A 16907-nucleotide genomic window follows, 5' to 3' on the forward strand; every position below is an offset into this window, starting at 1 on the left:
GAGCAGCAAACATAAGGAACCAAGATGCTTTGGTTCGTGCTCTCGGCAGTGCGCTAGCGACACTTCTTGCTGTTATGTAATCAAGAGCGATGTAACGTACTTAGCACTCTCTCCAAACCAGCACTGTTCATTTCATATGGAGTCATACTGATGTATTTTTGGATCCACTTTTTGTAGTACTGTTCTGACAATGTGAAGAGCTCCTCATATCTCCAAAATGCTATTTTTCAGGAATGGGGTATTTTTTTTTAATCATTAAACACTGTGATGTCAAAGTTGACAAGCTCTTTTCAATACTCCTTCTTGGTTAAATATTTGCAAAACCCACCAGACAAACATGAACAGTGACCAGTAGTAATTGTTTATGGAAATAAAAATCATGAAATGTGGAGATATAAGGTTACCCTTCATTATAAACCGATCCTTGTCCCTTTGTCAGATTTCCCATAATCCCTTACTGTTGATATTGAAGTGTGTTGTGTCGTGATGTGTGGTCCTTCCTATCCGTCACCCATCATGTCTGTTTTCCCTCCTCCCTCCCCTCCAGCACCCGGTTAGCCAGCTCTCTTGGTAACCTGTACGAACCCGACAGCGAAGCCAACAGCTCCGTGAACAAGCCATCCCCCTCCTCCTTCACTTCCTCTTCCCACACCCTCCGTACGGCCTACAGCGGCCCCCACAATTACCGCTATGAGGTCAACAATAATCGTTATAATACGTCCAGCAACCCGAACACTGGTCCAGACAGTGGGCGGAAAAGTCTGACCTTCAACCTCAACCACACCAGCCCGGTGGGTTCTTCCACACCTGGAAGGCTGGGGGCCGAGGAACAGGGTGCTCACAGGAGCTCCCAGACGGGGCTTAGCGGGCTCTCTGCACGCTACCTGAGCCGGTCCATTCCCGTAAGTGACGCCAACCCTCCCGAGATACACACATTCAGCAATAGCTTTTAGGACTCTAACGAAATCTGTCATAGTAACCATAGTAACCGCCAATATTCGATAGTTGCGAGGAGTTTTAGTTGTTACAGATTTCTATGTTGTAAAATATTTGAGTGGCTTCATCAAATTTAAAAGGAGTATATTTTCGTAATTACAAATTTCCTACTTGTTATATATATTCGTGTTTTTTGTTAAACTAAAAGAAGTATATTATTATTACTGTTAAAGTCTTCGTCAAATTTAAAAGACATTTTCGCAGTTTCACATTTTTTTATATATTTGTGTCTTGATCAAACTTAAAGATATTTTCGTTATTACGAGTTTCCAACTTGTGAAATATGTAAGCGTTTTTTAAACTATTTTTGGTATTACAAATTTTTACTTGTAAAACTTATATTCACGTTTTTTACAAAACTCTTTTTATGAGTTTCCAGCTTGTAAAATGTTAATGTCTTCAAAATATTTTTGGGGAATTACGAATTTCCAATTGTAAAATCTGTAAATGTCTTCTCAAACTTGTGAGGTTGTGTAAAAAAACAAAATAGCATCAGGCTCAACTGTTAAACTTGGTGAGCAAATAATATACGTGTATTTGACGTCATTTGACGTCATTTGATCGTAACCAGCGTTACCTGGTGCGCTTTAATTATTTTGCAAGAGTATGAAGAGGTTATTAATCTAATGATCAAGTATTTTGCTGTCATCAGCAGCACAGATCCATGTTGCCATAGAAACAAATTATTTCAGAGTGCATGCTGTCGTCTACTAATTTTGATCGTTTTGTGTCGTAAGTGCATCATAACATCGTCACAAAACACCCGATAACAAATGACAGATTGTTGAAGCTCACAGGGTTAGGAGAAAATTTCTTATTGATGCTTTAGCGGTCGTAACAATAAGCAATACTTGCATTTTAGCACAAACTGTGGTTACCATGGTAGTCTCTTGTTAGAGAATAATTTCTCCCACTCTTAACATGATTCTCATTCTGTTTTATTTTCCATTTGCAACATATCAGGTCTTCCAACATTCACTTTACCTTCACCTTGTCTCCCCCTCATCTTTTTTCTCATAATTCCAGTCTCACTTCATGAACTCCTTTGTCTCTAGTGTATTCCAATAAAGCTCCTATTTAGACGTTCAGACATAGACCTAATTACAGCCGTCAAGTGAGCTTTAATGGAGTGGTCGGGACGAGATTAATTTTTCAATTCCGAGCTAATCCGTCACCTTTTAACTAGCTTGAGTGCATCCCACGCTAACGCCGGGAGGGGAACTAAGCAAATGCTAAACAATCAAAAATATTGACAAAAGGCAAAACGTGATTCATTAGGGACACAGGGTTGAATGAGTAGGTAAACTTTTTTAAATATGTGGTTAAATGCTGACAGAATTGTTTGAGGTTGACTTAAGTCTACTTATTACCTAGTCTACTAAGTACTTATGACATCTTAAAGGGATAGTTTGGGGTAGACTTAAGTCAACCCCAAACAATTCTGTCAGTATATAACCATATATTTAAATAATATTAGAGGTCATGGGAGTGGTAGAAGCTGCCATAACAGCTAAACCAAGAAATGTTAATTAGCACAAAGGTTTCAACATTTATCATTTATGTGCTATTTTAATTGTGGCTATTAACAGAAAGGGTGATAACAAACAGGTTAAGGGTCGTCCTCTATCAGTTCTTCCATTTCATTTATTAGAAACGTTTGACCACAATGAGAACGTGGTGCCGGGTGACCCGATGGCCCTCAATCCGGAGCATTTTTTTAGTTCTTTATCAGAATATTGCTCTTGGACCCTCTCCAGAAATTTCTACTGAAATAATGTTCCTCGGATGTTGCTTTACCGGGGAATTTCCCGTAACCTTACTGTGTCCTGTTTGTAGCTTTTGTCTAGTGTACATGTGCGTTTTTTAAGTCATGTGATTTCTAAACTTCATAGGCAGAATGTCTGCCACGTTTTTTATCTCGGACAGGTCGTGTCTATCTTTAATTCTTGCAATTCAAGTGATAGCGAGTTTTTAAGTTAGTCCGTCTTGTTGCATAAAAAAACGTATCGCATTATCCAGAGTTCTTGCGTGTTCTCTTCTTTGCGTTGTTTGGTAATTTTATCGTTCACTTTAGCCCATCAAGTCTGTCTTCTTTCTCAGATAGGACAGGAATGTGTAAGACATCCATACAATGTGTTTGTTTTCATCCTGATGGCTTGAAGTTTCCAATGGCCTTTTGTGCCCTTATTATAGTTGAAAGCAGCGATTGGAAGAACGAGGTCAGGAAATGTTGGCAGAATGATTGAGAAACACAATTTGCCGTGTCATGCACGCTAGCCGCTCGGAATGCGGTGCATTGTGCTTCATAGACCTATAGATGACACAAGCTGTCTGGTGTAGACTCCCACACACTGTCTGCTTTTCTTTGAAATGTACACTTTTGTCACTTCTTCATTTCATAATTTCATTGTTGGAACAACTACGAAAAAGCAGCACCCAATTATGCACGTAGCACACCTGTGTCTTCTAACCTAAATGGCTTTTTGCACAAAATCTCCCCCACACACACAAACACACAAATCTGATGAAAATGAATTTCTTTCTGCCTTTCAGCTCTTTTTGTTGTCATTTCACCTTCATTTACGTCACCAGGGGTGATGTTTATGGGTTGCTTTTAGACTTTATTTAAATGCCCTGTCATGTAATATTTCTCTTATTATGTGCGTAATCCTTTCTGTTCTTCTCTTTTCCACTCTTACCTTTTTTTTTTTTTGTCTTTTACAGTCCCTTCAGTCTGAGTATGTTCAGTACTAAAGCGGCGACTCTTCACTGACCCTGTGCGCCCAGACGGATTCTGACCCACGAAGACCTCGTTGTGACCGATGACCCTCCGGTTTATTGTGCGCTCAAAAATGTTTTCAGGAGGTGTGTTTAAGACTTCAGTGGATGGTGTTCGGATGCAGTTGTTACATAAAGAAACCTAAGCTGACCGGGGAACAGTAATACAATACATCTTGTTATAACAGGGTTGAACTGATCTGGAATCTGACGACTAACCTTTGCCATCCTTTTGCCACTTTTGCTTTTTTTTTAAGATACTCGTGTATGAATACACACAAAGTATATTTTTAGAAAAAGTATTTTGTACTATTTTTCCGCTTTGTTTTATCTACAAGTGATCTTATACTTGACGACGAAGCACGTTCTGCTGAGATATTCGTACGTCTGATAAGGGAATCGATCTGACGCAAATATCATGTTTTTGTCCTCTAGGTATACTTGCTGAATAACATATCAAGTGCAGGAGCTATTTATGAAAGGTGCAAAATGGGTTGACGGCCTCACATCATCTTCGAAGGGTTCTAGGGCAAGATTAGCCACAGGAAAGCGCATGTTTTTTATTTTAATCAGGTTGTAGGGGTCGAAGGTGGTCTACTAATGAGAGCACGATCATTAGTGAGCGAAAGAACGGATCTCCATTTATTTTTCTCTGTATATGGAGAGCTTTGTTTGTTCGGTGGAGTAACAGGGTGAACTCCTGTTCTTTCCCAGGCCTTTGTGACACCGTACTGTATGTTTTTATTAAACCAACACGGCTCTAAGCTCACATTGCTCTTGAGAGCTTGAAGGGCTGTTGAGAACGTAGATTCGTCAATGCTTTTTCTCGCCGCTTTCACCAGTGTCCCTGAGGACCTTTCGGCTGCTGGTCTCCACATGCACCTTATTTGCATTTTGTAGCTTCAACACTTTCAATATACATTCAGCACATTTTGTAGACGTTTATATAAATAACTAAACCCTTGTTCTTAATGCACATAACGAATTTATTAACGCAACATTTTTGATCAAGCGACAGTGTGATATGGTTTGCATTCTTAAAATCTTGGGTGTTTGTATACGTTTACCAGCACGGTTTAAGCTACAATGCTTAAATATTGACTACACATTAAAATAATGGTAGAATAATGACATAATGTTCACCAATTAGTGAACTAACCGTAAACGTTCTATTTTTATGCAATTGCGTTGAAGTCTTGGATTTTGTTAATAACTGTAATGACACTTTTGTTGTTGTTTATTTTTCACCCTGCAGCACTGTACATTCCATAAGGTGTTATAATCTTTCTGTATATACATTTTGGGAGAATCTTGTTTGATTGAAGAATTCTACCTCTTTGATATATATATACGGTTGTACCTGCTGTAAACTACTCTTTTGCTTATATAAAAATTATATATTTTTTTGAAACTGTGTGTAAAAAACAAAAAAATCTAACAATGTTACTGTAGAGCAAATGTTTTGATTTTCACAAACGTAGTGAATGAAATGTAAAATACAAAGTAGTGGATTGTACATAATTCTTTTACATTGTAAACAGGCTTTCAACCACAAGAAAGAAATAAACACGTTTTCAAGCGTGTGGGATCCAGCGTTATTGCCTTTTCTTTCATTAAAAACAGTCTCGGCAAGTGCAGATGCCCAATTCGTTTTTTCACCGTAGATGAGCTGAAACTGTGCAGCTGTGTGCTTCGGAGGCTAATAAACACTTATTTTAAGCAGCTGCGCGAAAATAAAGTGCAAACGATATTCTCGCCCTGACAACTTTCGACGTGTGAATTTGAGATAATTTACGGACAGCTTTGAAGTTGTCTGAGAGTTGAAGATGTGTCTTCATACCCAGTCTTGCAAAACCTATAACACATATTTCACACTGCAAGCTTGTAATATAAAGCAGTAATTATTATATGAGCAGGGGGCTTCAGCATTCTAGTTGTCACTGGTGTAATATATTTAGTTGTAGTTCAGAGACCGTGGGTTTAATATACCTTTCATTTAGATTATAGAGGTGCAACGACTGCCTTTGAAAATGCATGAGATCAATGATCAGCTGCAAGCAAACGGCACTTGATGTAATAATGGTCATTGAGTTTCTCTGAAATTATACCGGCAAGGCATGTTGACAAATGAAACTCCTGTTTGTTCATTTCTCTCTCTACTCTGTAAAATCTAGTGTACTATAGCATCATTATTCATGAATTTGTTTTTGACACATAGAGAGCTTCTTACGTTTGGTTTACTCAAACTACAACATGAAAAAATACTGTAATATTTACTATAGTAAAGTGTAATAAAAAATATTAGAGACTGTAGTGTTTTGATTCCTACTATAATAAATACTACAGTATGCTACTACCATTTGTCTATTTGCTATAGTTAATACTAGAGAATAGCCTAGTAAAGGCAAGTAGGCCTTTATAGTAATTACAGTACTACAGTTTGTTTTGTAAAGTACGCTACAATTTACTTCACTTTACTATAGTAAATGTTTTTTCAGAGATGTTCGTCTTACCCCCTTTGTGACCGAAGACGAATAGATAGATGGAGCTTTAATCTAAAATATATTTCATATTTAAAATAAAATCTTCATCCCAGCTAAACCACTAAATTCACTTGGTTTCCATTAAAATACCAAAACCATTTAAAAAAACTTTTTTAGCATTTTTATTGTTCTTTTAATATGATTTCATGGTGTTCTATTGGTTTCCATATGCCAGCCCTGCTGAAAAAAACAATAGATCTTTACACAAAACAATAGAAAATGCATATGGTTATAATGAGAACAGTAGCCAACTGGTTTTATTGGAAACTAAAATGGTGTCTACTAGTATGTGATGGATTATGTTGGGGCATGTTAAATCCAATTGGATTAATGCCAAAAACACACTACAAAAAGCAATTTCGCAATGGTTGTAATGGGAAAAGCCTCACAATGGTATTTTAATATAAACCATTAGTATTTCTTTAATGGTTTCTATTGTTTTGGAAAACACCATAATCCTTCATAAATCAGTATACACCATTATAGTTTCCATTGAAACCATTATAACCCATTATAACCACTAAATCTATTCGATTTCCAATTGTGTTTTGGGCAGGGTTCTATTTTTTTTGGCAGGGATGTCTGCAGTTCAGTATACTTATCTTATAGTTATCATCTCTATCTGACATTCCCTAAATATTCAATATCAATCCACATCTTAACCGTTAACGTGTAACCTTGGTCTCATTTGCTGAAGCTTCTCAATGGGAGCCCGTGGATTATAATATGAGTGGATTCATTAACGAGTTAGTAAATAATGAAGAAACAGAAACGTGAGGATGCAGCGTGGGCTCGTGTTGATCTCACGCCTCTCCCCGCGAGATAAAACCACACATGTGCTCGTACGCACACATATAGCCCCTTCTCCACGGCGTCGCCAAAGGGGGGGCTGCGCTCTCGCACACACGTTTCACCGTTTATGCCACATAATGTGAGACTCACGAGATAAGATGAGGTGAAACTACTTATCTCCATCATGCCAAACGCCACGGACGCGCCGCTGTCCGAATGCGCGCTGGGACGTGGATCGCGCATATCGTTGACCACGATCTACTCCTTCATGTGCGTTTTGGGCACCATCCTCAATCTCTCGGTCATCTATCTGGTCGTCACCTTCAAGAAGCTCCGCACAGCCAGCAATGCGTTCATCGTGAACGGCTGCGTGGCTGATCTATTGGTGTGCGCTTTTTGGATGCCCCACGAAGCGGTGTCCACCTCCACCGGAAGATTCCTGGTGGTCGGGTACCACGCGTTCAAAGAAGCGCTGTTGTTTCTGGGAATCACGGTGTCTTTGCTTTCGCATTCGCTTATTGCTGTGAATCGCTATGTTTTGATCACCAAAACCCCCGCTGTATATCAAAGCCTGTATCAGAAGAGAAACACCGAATGGATGATCGCCGGATCCTGGCTCATCTCTCTAGGTTCTTTGTTTCCGTGGCTCACGTCCTTCAGGTACCCCCCTGAGAGATGCAGGGATGCTGAGGATGCGGGCGCAGCATCAGCACCAGCATCCTTCGCGAGGGGGACGTCGGTGTCCGTCTTGTCGAGTCCGTTCGCCGCCGGCACGTTGGCGGTCACTATCATCGGACAGACTTGTATCGTGGTGTATTGCTACTTGAAAATCTTCCGTCGGGTGCAAATAAGCGTGAAACGAGTCAGTATTTTGAATTTCCAAATCGTGAACAATCTTCCCTATTCGTTCCCGAGAAAAGACAAGCGTTTGGGGTTCTTCGTCCTCGCGTTGTGCTTCATATTCATCCTCACAACCGAACCCATTTTTTGGGTTCTCGTCGCGGGACTGTTCGTGCCCGTGTCTATGGCACTTTGGACTTCGACGTGGATTGTTTTCTGCACTATATTCGTGTCCAATCCATTTCTGTACACCTGGAAAAACGAGGAGTTCAGGAAGTCGTTTAGATCGGTGATGAGAGGAGATTTCTTGAGGGGATCAACGGTTGGGGTCGAACCCATCACCATCAATACCATTTCTCACATTTTCCCACGACAGAACAGCCGAAGGGCATTCTTAGGTGAAATGAACTAAACTCTAGTTGCCAAAATTCGCTCGTGCCTGGACGAGATGTCCAAGATGCTTACAATCTGCCAGTGAAGATAAGCTGCATGTATTTTACAGTGTTTTGTAAAGCAGAGATTGTTTTGTAAAACTTTGTGAAACTGGACGTGTGGAGTGTTTTTTTTGTAAGACTGTGAAGGCTACACTGCCACCTTTTTAAAATAAAAATGTTCATAAATGTGTTCAAATAAACGGGATTAAAATCTCATCTCAGTGTGTATTTATTTCAAGAGTCTGTAATATATTATAAATATTATATAGCATGATTTATTTATTTATTTATTTCTAAGAGCATCTTATGTCAACTAAATATTTATATTTTTTTTGTTCAGTGATAAGGTTTTGATTCCTTTTAAGAACCTCATGATCAAAGAAAAAAATGTTCTTGTGTTTTAGTGTGTACCAATTTCACTACGAAAAATAAATTAATTTAGTCAATATTTATTGAAGTTTTACTTTATTAGATGTTTAATTAAATGTATTTAAATATGACTATCTTTGTAGTCCCTAGAACAGTTCCCTATACGAAAAAACCCTTTTGCAACAAAAATTGCTTATTCTCTTTTATTTTATTCATTTTAACTCAAATAAGTTACTCAAATTTGAACTCAAGAAAAATTGTCCTCGGGTTAATCACAAAACAGGGTCTATTGTGCACTGCTGAGGTGTTTAAACCCTGAGGTCAGCGTTCACACTATAATGCCATTCAACCATATCCCGTCTTAAAGTAACAATTACATAACACGCTTTCCTCAGCTGTTTCAAACATCTGTGCGAATGACCTGAAGGATGACACTGTTTATTGCGGGACACACTCAGCAAAAAACAAATGAGAATTCAACAGGGTTACATTTTAGGCCAAGCTCTAATAGCAGAACAATCAAGTTGCCATAACTTAAAAGTTGAAAGTAGGGAATGTAACATAGTAAGTTGACATGACTTGTTAAGTTAATTTGATTCTACTTGAAGTCTTTAATGTCACATACATGCCCTGTTCACTTCACTTGATGCCCGTCGAGCTTATATTTCACACTAGAGGCAAAAATATATCTTGCATCATAAATCCTTCAATTCCATTCAAATGAATTCCACGCCTGGAAAGATTTCACACCTGGAACTGTAACACAACACCCACCCCCATAACCCACAACCTCTTTCTTATAGATTCAAGATTTCAGGGAAAAAAGTAACATTTGTCTAAACATGTCCACTTCGTGGGAACAGAATAGATAAGCAACAGTTACAACACAAATAAACATTTGCGATCAGATTAACTTGCGGGGCTTTTCATCAGCAGTCCATAATGGAAAAGAATATCATTGTTTAAATGGGCTGATTTCCTTTGACACGAGCGTCTCGGTACAGCAGGGGGAGCCTCGACACTTTCACTATCGTTTTTGGCGTCAGTTGTGCCTCCTCAAACAAGGCGCCAGGGGCTGGGGAATTCCTCCATCACGTATGAGAGGCCAGCCCCCCACCATCCTGTGAATAAATATGCAAACCTTGAGACAACCAAGTTCATTTTGAGATTTATCCTCATAGGACGTTGGGTATAGTGAAAATTGTCTTGAATTAAAGTCTCAGCATGGATTTTACTTTGCTTGTGTTTTTACTTCTGCCAGTTGTTGGTAAGTTTATTTCTTTAAACAAGACGTTTAATTGGATTGCATTAATGATTTAAAGGGCTTTAACAGCATCATCTTCGAGTTACAGAAGTTTGGTTGATTTAGCCACATAGGCCAAACGTTACTTGGGCTACAGCACAACTTTTATTGCAAAATTGCAAAATATTATACTTATTATTATAATTATAAGTATATTATTATATTATTATAAGCGTAATTTATACTTAAAAAAATGAAGAATGATGTCGTGCATGAATGAAAACAACATAAAGACTATAGAAACCTTTACAGGAATTATATCTTTAATAGTGATGGTGGCAGCCTATTGATTTGAAAGGGAATTGGGAACTATCTCTTTGTTTGTGTAATTGTAATTTGTAGTTTTATTTGTGGGATATAATGTATGGTAACCAATAAAACACCATTCGATGCTACAGGAATAAGACCCAGAACACAGTGGGTAGAGGAATGTTGTAGGCATACTGGTTTTAATGCTAAACATGCCTCGTGATATTTGTAAAAAAAAAAAACATTCGAGTATTTATTGTTTTAGCAATGATCTCAAAGAAACTCTTGTTTTCAAAGCTGCTTCACATAAGGTGGACCTGCCCCCCCAAGTTGTGTTCAAAATGGGAGACAGGAGGGAGCTGGCGTGCAGCATGCGCTCGTGCCCGGGCGAGTTGACGTTTGTTTGGGCTTCGTTAGAGGACAAGCCGCTATTTGTCGATGTTGAAAACAAGCCCACGGAGTCCGTGCTGATCTTCGAAAATGTCACGAAGAATCACGAAAACACCGTGCTGTGCAAAGCGACCTGTGGGAAGGAGACGAAACAGGCGAAAACTACGATTAAAGTTTATTGTAAGTGTTCAATGACAGCATCCTCAGAGGGCTCCTCTAGCAGGTGCCCCACCGGGGCAAGTTGTCACATTTGTCAGAGTAATCGGTTTACTGTAACATTGTATGTATTCTTACAGCTGTTTATTGAAATTTATTTAATGTTTATTTATAATTATTTAAAATGTGTTATAAAATTAGCCATGATTTACTATGACAAACGTGCAGTAAGGGTTAGGGCTTTTTTTCTGGTGGACTGATGACCATTTTTTGTTACCATATTTTTTTTACTACAAATAGATTATGTAGATCAGTGGTTCTCAAACTTTTTTGGCTTAAGTACCCCTTTTTATGATTTTTTCAAGCCAAGTACTCCTTGAGCAGACAACAACATTTTACCTTAAAATTCATTGAAATGAAAGTCAGTTATTATATCTAAATGTATTCATTTCATTTGTTTTGCATCTTTGTGTAGTTCTGATTTCATATAAAAATACTTTATATATAAAATAAATAAACTCAATAATTTATTGACTTTCATTATGTATCCTAAATGTCAGTTTCTCTCACGTACACCCTGCAGTACCCCTGGGGGTATGCGTACCCCCATTTGAGAACCACTGATGTAGATCATGTAGATATACATTATGGTTAAACTATAATTACTATAGTTAGACATACAGAGGTTTAACTACAAATACCATAGTTTTACCGTAGTAAAACCATAGTTCATTTTCGCAAGGGATCAAAGATCATGAAACAATAATTCATGAAACAATAAAACTGGAAGAATTGACTATTTGGAGTTGTTATATTGAATGTTATATAATGTGACAACTTGCCCCAACTTGACATTAATTTAATATATCCTTGTGTTTTAGCTTTTCCAAGAAACCCAGTCATATCCGGGAATGATGGCTTGATACTGGGCGAAGAGAACGTCCTGACCTGTGAAGTATCTCACGTATACCCTTCAGAGTACCTTGAAGTACAATTGTTACAAGGAGACACGGTTCTTCAGACTAAAGAAGGAGAACTCGGTGGAGATGGTCTGATGATAACTCATAAATTCAGACCTTCAAGTGAGGATGATGGGAATGGCGTAACCTGCCGAGCATCGCTTAATATGAACCATATAGAATCTGATGGGATGACAAGGGAAACAACTGGACTCTTGAGGGTTCTTTGTAAGTCTCATTGAAGTTCAAAAGAAAGTTTCAAATCAGTTTCAAATTGAACTCCCACCGGATGCGGAAACAGCAATTCCTCTCGAAAATACGTCGTCTTATTCTCTGACTTGTTTTCTCATTGCTTGCTTTCACAGCTGCACCTCATAATGTGAGAGTGTCTGGATTTGCTGCCGTCTCTCTGGGATCTGGTTTTACTTTGACCTGTGAGGCCGAGGGCAGCCCTGAGCTTGCGTTTACATGGACGGCCCTCAAACCAGATGGCCAGCGGGTTGAAATGGGAAAACTTAGAGAGCTCTTTGTGCGCAACGTGTCCCTGACTGATGCGGGTATTTACCGGTGTGAAGTTAGCAATCGATTGGGAAGCCAAACGGCTGACGTTTCTGTTGTCGTTAAAGGTTAGTTGGAAACCTGAGATAGGAAGTTAAAGGTTACTTTACTCTACCATTGTATGTTTTCCTACTATGATATTCAATGATTTATATAATGAAATAAGTACATATTTTCCAGCACCCCCAATGGAGACAATCATTGAAGCAAGACCGCAAACAGTTCCGAAGGAAGGAGACTCCATAAGCATCTACTGCAAGTCCGACGGGGTCCAGGTGAAGCTCATTATTTTGAGACTCATGGTGGACGGCCGAGAAACAGAGCTGAAGACCAGCGTTGGGGCTGAAACAACATTTACAATTGATTCTGTCAAGCTGTCTGACTCTGGATTGTATGTGTGCGAGGCTTTCAATGAGTACGGACGTCAGAGAGCCACTCTCGATCTAACCGTTGAAAGTAAGACCTCAAAATTCCGACCTGGATTCAAAATATGTGCATCTTTATATTAATGGAAGTAATACACACAGACTGTAATATTGGGTAAACAAATATTTTTTGCGTTATAGAGCATTTCCTTGAAGTGGCGCTACAACCAGACGGTGTGATTGTGGCAGAGCGTGGCTCCGGTCATGCGCTTTCCTGTCAGGCTTCAGGTTGCCCTCAGCCCACGTTCTCCTGGAGGCGTCTTGAGAATCTGCCGACCTGGGGCCTAACAAAGACCAGGGGCTTCCTGTCCCAGCTGTTCTTCGACCCAGTGGAGTTGGAAGATGAGGGAACTTATATTTGTGAGGTCACATGTGGCTCAGTTGCGGAGTCTAAACAGACCGAAATTAAGTTGTTCTGTAAGTATCAACAAGGGCGGTTTTACTAGAAAGTGTGAAGCCTTGAGTTAGGAAAATAATACATTGAACTGCTCCAGTTATGGGGTTTATGAGGCAATTTACAAAAAATCATTTGTTGACTGTTACCAGACGTCAAATATCAGTTATTTAAATTATGAAAAATTATGGAAATATCGAAAATGTGCTTATAGTTTGCAATAACTAAAAGAATTTAGTATGGTTGGACAATGATATGTTAGTTATATCACTTTAATTTATTAAATATGTTTTATTTAATGAATTTTGGATTGATTTAGAAAACATAAGCATTATTGCATAACATTATGTGTATCTTGTCCGAATAGTTCAACTCTTTGAGAAAAACAACAGTGCACTTTTGATTAAAAAGTAATAAAGATGTTTGCTCAGCGTTTTAAAAATATCTGCAGGAATGAATACATCCGTTGAACACTTGCCAAGTCTCCAAGGCCTTGCCGGGGTTTAGGTTAACAGGATTTAATACTTCTCTGATAGCAAACTTTATTGCTTGAAAGGTCACGCAGACTTCCTTAAAACGTTCTGCTGTTCTTTCGGCAGAGATTAACTCTGCAAGCGTGCGAGGGAGTGTTGGTTTGTTTACAGTATGACTTTTGCTGCATTTCAGCTTTCCTTCATCAAAGTCCTTCTCAATCTCCAATGTTTATCAGTTCTGCTGTACATTTATACTTGCTGAGATGTTAATTTTTTTCTCTCATCAGCATTCCCTTCAAGTCCCGTCGTAGAAAGTTCTGGACCTTCTCTGGAGGGGGAGACGGTACGCTTGACCTGCAGCGTTCGGGATGTTTTTCCAGCCGACCTTTTCCAAATTATGTGGATGGATGGGGAGAAAGAACTCTTCTCTGAAGCTAGAACGTTTTCAAGTCGACTGCAGAATCTGACATCAGGGTTGTCTTATGCCTTAAAAGCCAAAGACAACGACAGATTGATCACCTGCAAAGTCTTGTTGGACATGGTTGGTGTGCTGCCAGCGCATGCCGTAAAGACATCTTCGACTGTATTGTCCCTTCACTGTAAGTCAATACGATTTGTTACAGTTGTTTTGTAGTTCCTTCCCAAATTAAAAGGGATTCAAAATATTTTTCAGATCCTCCCAGAGGAACCAGGATAAAGGTGAGCCCACAGGGCGATTTGAAGGAAGGAGAATCTGTGAGCATTTCCTGTCTGTCCGACAGCGTCCCGTTGGGTCGTGTGGTTCTGAGGAGGGTGGTGGACGCTATAGAAACAGAGCTGAAGGCCAATGACGGGGCTGAAACATCAGTTATACTTCCTTCCATCGAGCTGGGTGACTCTGGCCTGTATGTGTGCGAAGCTTTTAACCAGTATGGAAGCCACCAAGAAAGTGTTCAAGTTATTGTGAAAAGTAAGTTCTTGCTTTGAATTCGCCAGGTTGTTTCTACATTACCCCTAAAAAGACAAACTGCATTCACACAAAAAAACATATCACCTTCGGGAAAGAAGTGAAATGAATCTTAGTTCTGTGTCAACCACTGTAGTGCTTCGAAAGGGTTCAATTCGCAACCTCGCCGCTAGATGCTGCTAAATTCCATACACTGGACCTTTAAAATGCTGTCGTATTATCTTATTATATCAAATCCAAAATATTCCTGTATATCAAGGTTCGATATTACTATTAAACTGGATTCAAAATAAGTGCCTTTCTCTCCATTTTGCCTCGTTCTCCTTCTGTCAAAACAAAATACACGTCTTTGTCATAACTTTATGATTTGTGTAATTAAACGCCCGCAAGCAACTTACAATCATTACGTCTCTTTTAACTCAGCACCACCCAGAAATACGACGGTGGAGGTCTTACCATCCTCTGAGGTTCAGGAGGGCCAAAATGTCACCATCTGTTGTAACTCCGTGAGCTTTCCTCCACCTGCTGTGGTCCTCAGGAGGCTGGATAGCGATACTGTGATCCACTCTCCCGATGGCGTCTTTCAGTTGATCAACCTCACTCCAAACGACACAGGCCTGTACCAGGTCAACGTCACCAATGACTTGGGCTACGAGACGGAGATTTTCCTTATCAACGTGAAGGGTGAGTGAAACTCTAGATAAACAAAAAAAATGATCAAGTGTACCCAGAATTCCTAAATCTTTGTCTTTGTTGCATTACAGAAAAACGCTTTGAGTCCACACCTAGCTGGAATGATTTTGTAACCCCCACAGTTTGCCTGGGATCTGCATTGGCGTTACTTGGCATAATCGTTTATCTCTGGAGGGAAAGTAAGACGGGGTCGTACGATCTCACCAAATGCAATGCGGACACTGTATAGACTGATTTTAAAGTCCATACACTCTTGGAATCTGTTTGATTCGGGGTCTCCCTGAAGCTAGAACGGCAGGCGAACGCATTTCCAGTCACCGTGTCGAGTGACAGAACCTCAGATGCTTGAGAACCCGCCTTTTCCATAAATAGAGACCATCAACGTGACTATGGTGTGACGTGCGTCTAAGAGGGGAAATCGTGCTGGAGAGCTTCTGAAGGTTTCTTCGTGCTCTTGAGAAGTGGCAGCTGTCTCTACAAGTGTGAATTAGTTCACGATGTGTCTGACATAGTTTTTCACCTTATAAGTCAAATTCGAATGTGCAACACAAATGTAAAAATATAGATTTAAACATGTAGGGATTGAAAGCAAGACACAGTTTTAGTTCTTGCGTTGAAAATCTGTGTATGTAAGCTAAACTGTAGATGTCTACTGTACATACTTTTATTTTTAACCTCAATGTCTGTTGAAGAAGATGCTGTGTACTGCACTTTCTGTATTTAAATCACAGTGTTTCAATCTTGAATGTTTTCATAAATATATTTTTTTAAACAAGCAATTGTCTGTGATGTGATCCTGGATGGTGATATGGGAAACTCCAGTGAAAATGAGGGGGATTTTTTGGTCATTTGATACTTTCCACAGCGTCTCTACCTTCACTTTTTTGGAATTTCACTTTCACTTTTTCTCTTCGCATTATGCAACATTTTTCCTGTAATTCAGCCCAGTAAATGTGAAGGGATGTATTTGTTTTAGTTTAACGTGGTTGGTTATTGGTACAAGCTGTTTCCTAAATTTGAAACAGACGGTTCATGATGAATTGAAAGTAATGCACGCCTTACAAAAATGACTGTGTCTCTGTCCTAACACGACGAATCAAAATGTTCTGTTTCAATCTGCTTATTAAGATCAAATGATGCAAAACCGAGTTCCCGCTCCCTTTTTAGTGCATTATATTGATTTGTCCCACTAGCTGTAATAGGCTGTTGCCATGGTAACCGCCCATGCGATGTGATTGAGGGTGTTGGTTTTTCTTGTTCCTCTGGGAAAAAGGAAGGTGTGAATACTTCAGTGTTTCCTTAGAAAGATGCAGAGCCAGAAAGGTTTCCAAATAAACTGTCTAACCCCCTTCATGCTAAATTTAGAAGAAGAAAGCTGTGAATTTCATTACCTGTCACAACAAAGTGTTTGTGTATATGAAATGACAAAATTAAATAAACAATTCTATATTTGTCATTAAAATGACACACAATTCACACAAGGGCATTACTGTTGATAATGCATTGCTAGAATTTGTATTGCATTTTGGGTAGTTGCTAGTTGATCTTCAAATTTCCTGGAATCTTAACATCCAGCCTTGTCTCGAGGTAATTTATAACTCTTTCATGA

General features: G+C 39.2%; 3 protein-coding genes across 6 annotated transcripts in view; all 3 read left to right on the forward strand.

Moving 5' to 3' along the window:
• The window catches only part of cdc14ab (cell division cycle 14Ab), a 28200-nt gene extending 22838 nt beyond the window's left edge, over positions 1–5362 (forward strand). For 2 of the 4 annotated variants that reach the window (XM_056758904.1, XM_056758905.1), the window contains 2 exons: positions 548–902; positions 3721–5362. In XM_056758904.1, coding sequence (XP_056614882.1) covers positions 548–902; positions 3721–3750 — 385 coding nt within the window. In that variant the 3' untranslated portion in view covers positions 3751–5362. Of the gene's footprint in view, positions 1–547; positions 903–3720 lie in introns of those variants that run through there. The other 2 variants (XM_056758906.1, XM_056758907.1) reach the window with 2 other exon arrangements.
• A 1313-nt stretch (positions 5363–6675) lies between these two features.
• Positions 6676–8597, forward strand: gpr88 (G protein-coupled receptor 88). Its single transcript, XM_056759407.1, has one exon. It carries the CDS (start codon positions 7294–7296, stop codon positions 8359–8361), a length of 1068 nt encoding a protein of 355 aa, XP_056615385.1. The 5' UTR covers positions 6676–7293; the 3' UTR covers positions 8362–8597.
• A 1300-nt stretch (positions 8598–9897) lies between these two features.
• Positions 9898–16073, forward strand: vcam1b (vascular cell adhesion molecule 1b). Its single transcript, XM_056759868.1, has 10 exons — positions 9898–10019; positions 10602–10874; positions 11732–12037; positions 12175–12435; positions 12548–12823; positions 12934–13209; positions 13947–14258; positions 14333–14608; positions 15029–15289; positions 15370–16073. Exons 1-10 carry the CDS (start codon positions 9977–9979, stop codon positions 15525–15527), a joined length of 2442 nt encoding a protein of 813 aa, XP_056615846.1. The 5' UTR covers positions 9898–9976; the 3' UTR covers positions 15528–16073.
• Positions 16074–16907: the final 834 nt, after the last annotated feature.

The sequence above is a fragment of the Triplophysa dalaica genome, chromosome 10 (assembly GCF_015846415.1).
Source record: "Triplophysa dalaica isolate WHDGS20190420 chromosome 10, ASM1584641v1, whole genome shotgun sequence".
NCBI lineage: Eukaryota > Metazoa > Chordata > Actinopteri > Cypriniformes > Nemacheilidae > Triplophysa > Triplophysa dalaica.

Coding starts and splice junctions, on each gene's coding strand:
- gpr88 (XM_056759407.1), top strand. CDS start 7,294: ATGCCAAACGCCACGGACGCGCCGCTGTCCGAATGCGCGCTGGGACGT.
- vcam1b (XM_056759868.1), top strand. CDS start 9,977: ATGGATTTTACTTTGCTTGTGTTTTTACTTCTGCCAGTTGTTG. Junction 10,875..11,731: donor AACTACGATTAAAGTTTATT/GTAAGTGTTCAA, acceptor CTTGTGTTTTAG/CTTTTCCAAGAAACCCAGTC. Junction 15,290..15,369: donor TTTCCTTATCAACGTGAAGG/GTGAGTGAAACT, acceptor GTTGCATTACAG/AAAAACGCTTTGAGTCCACA.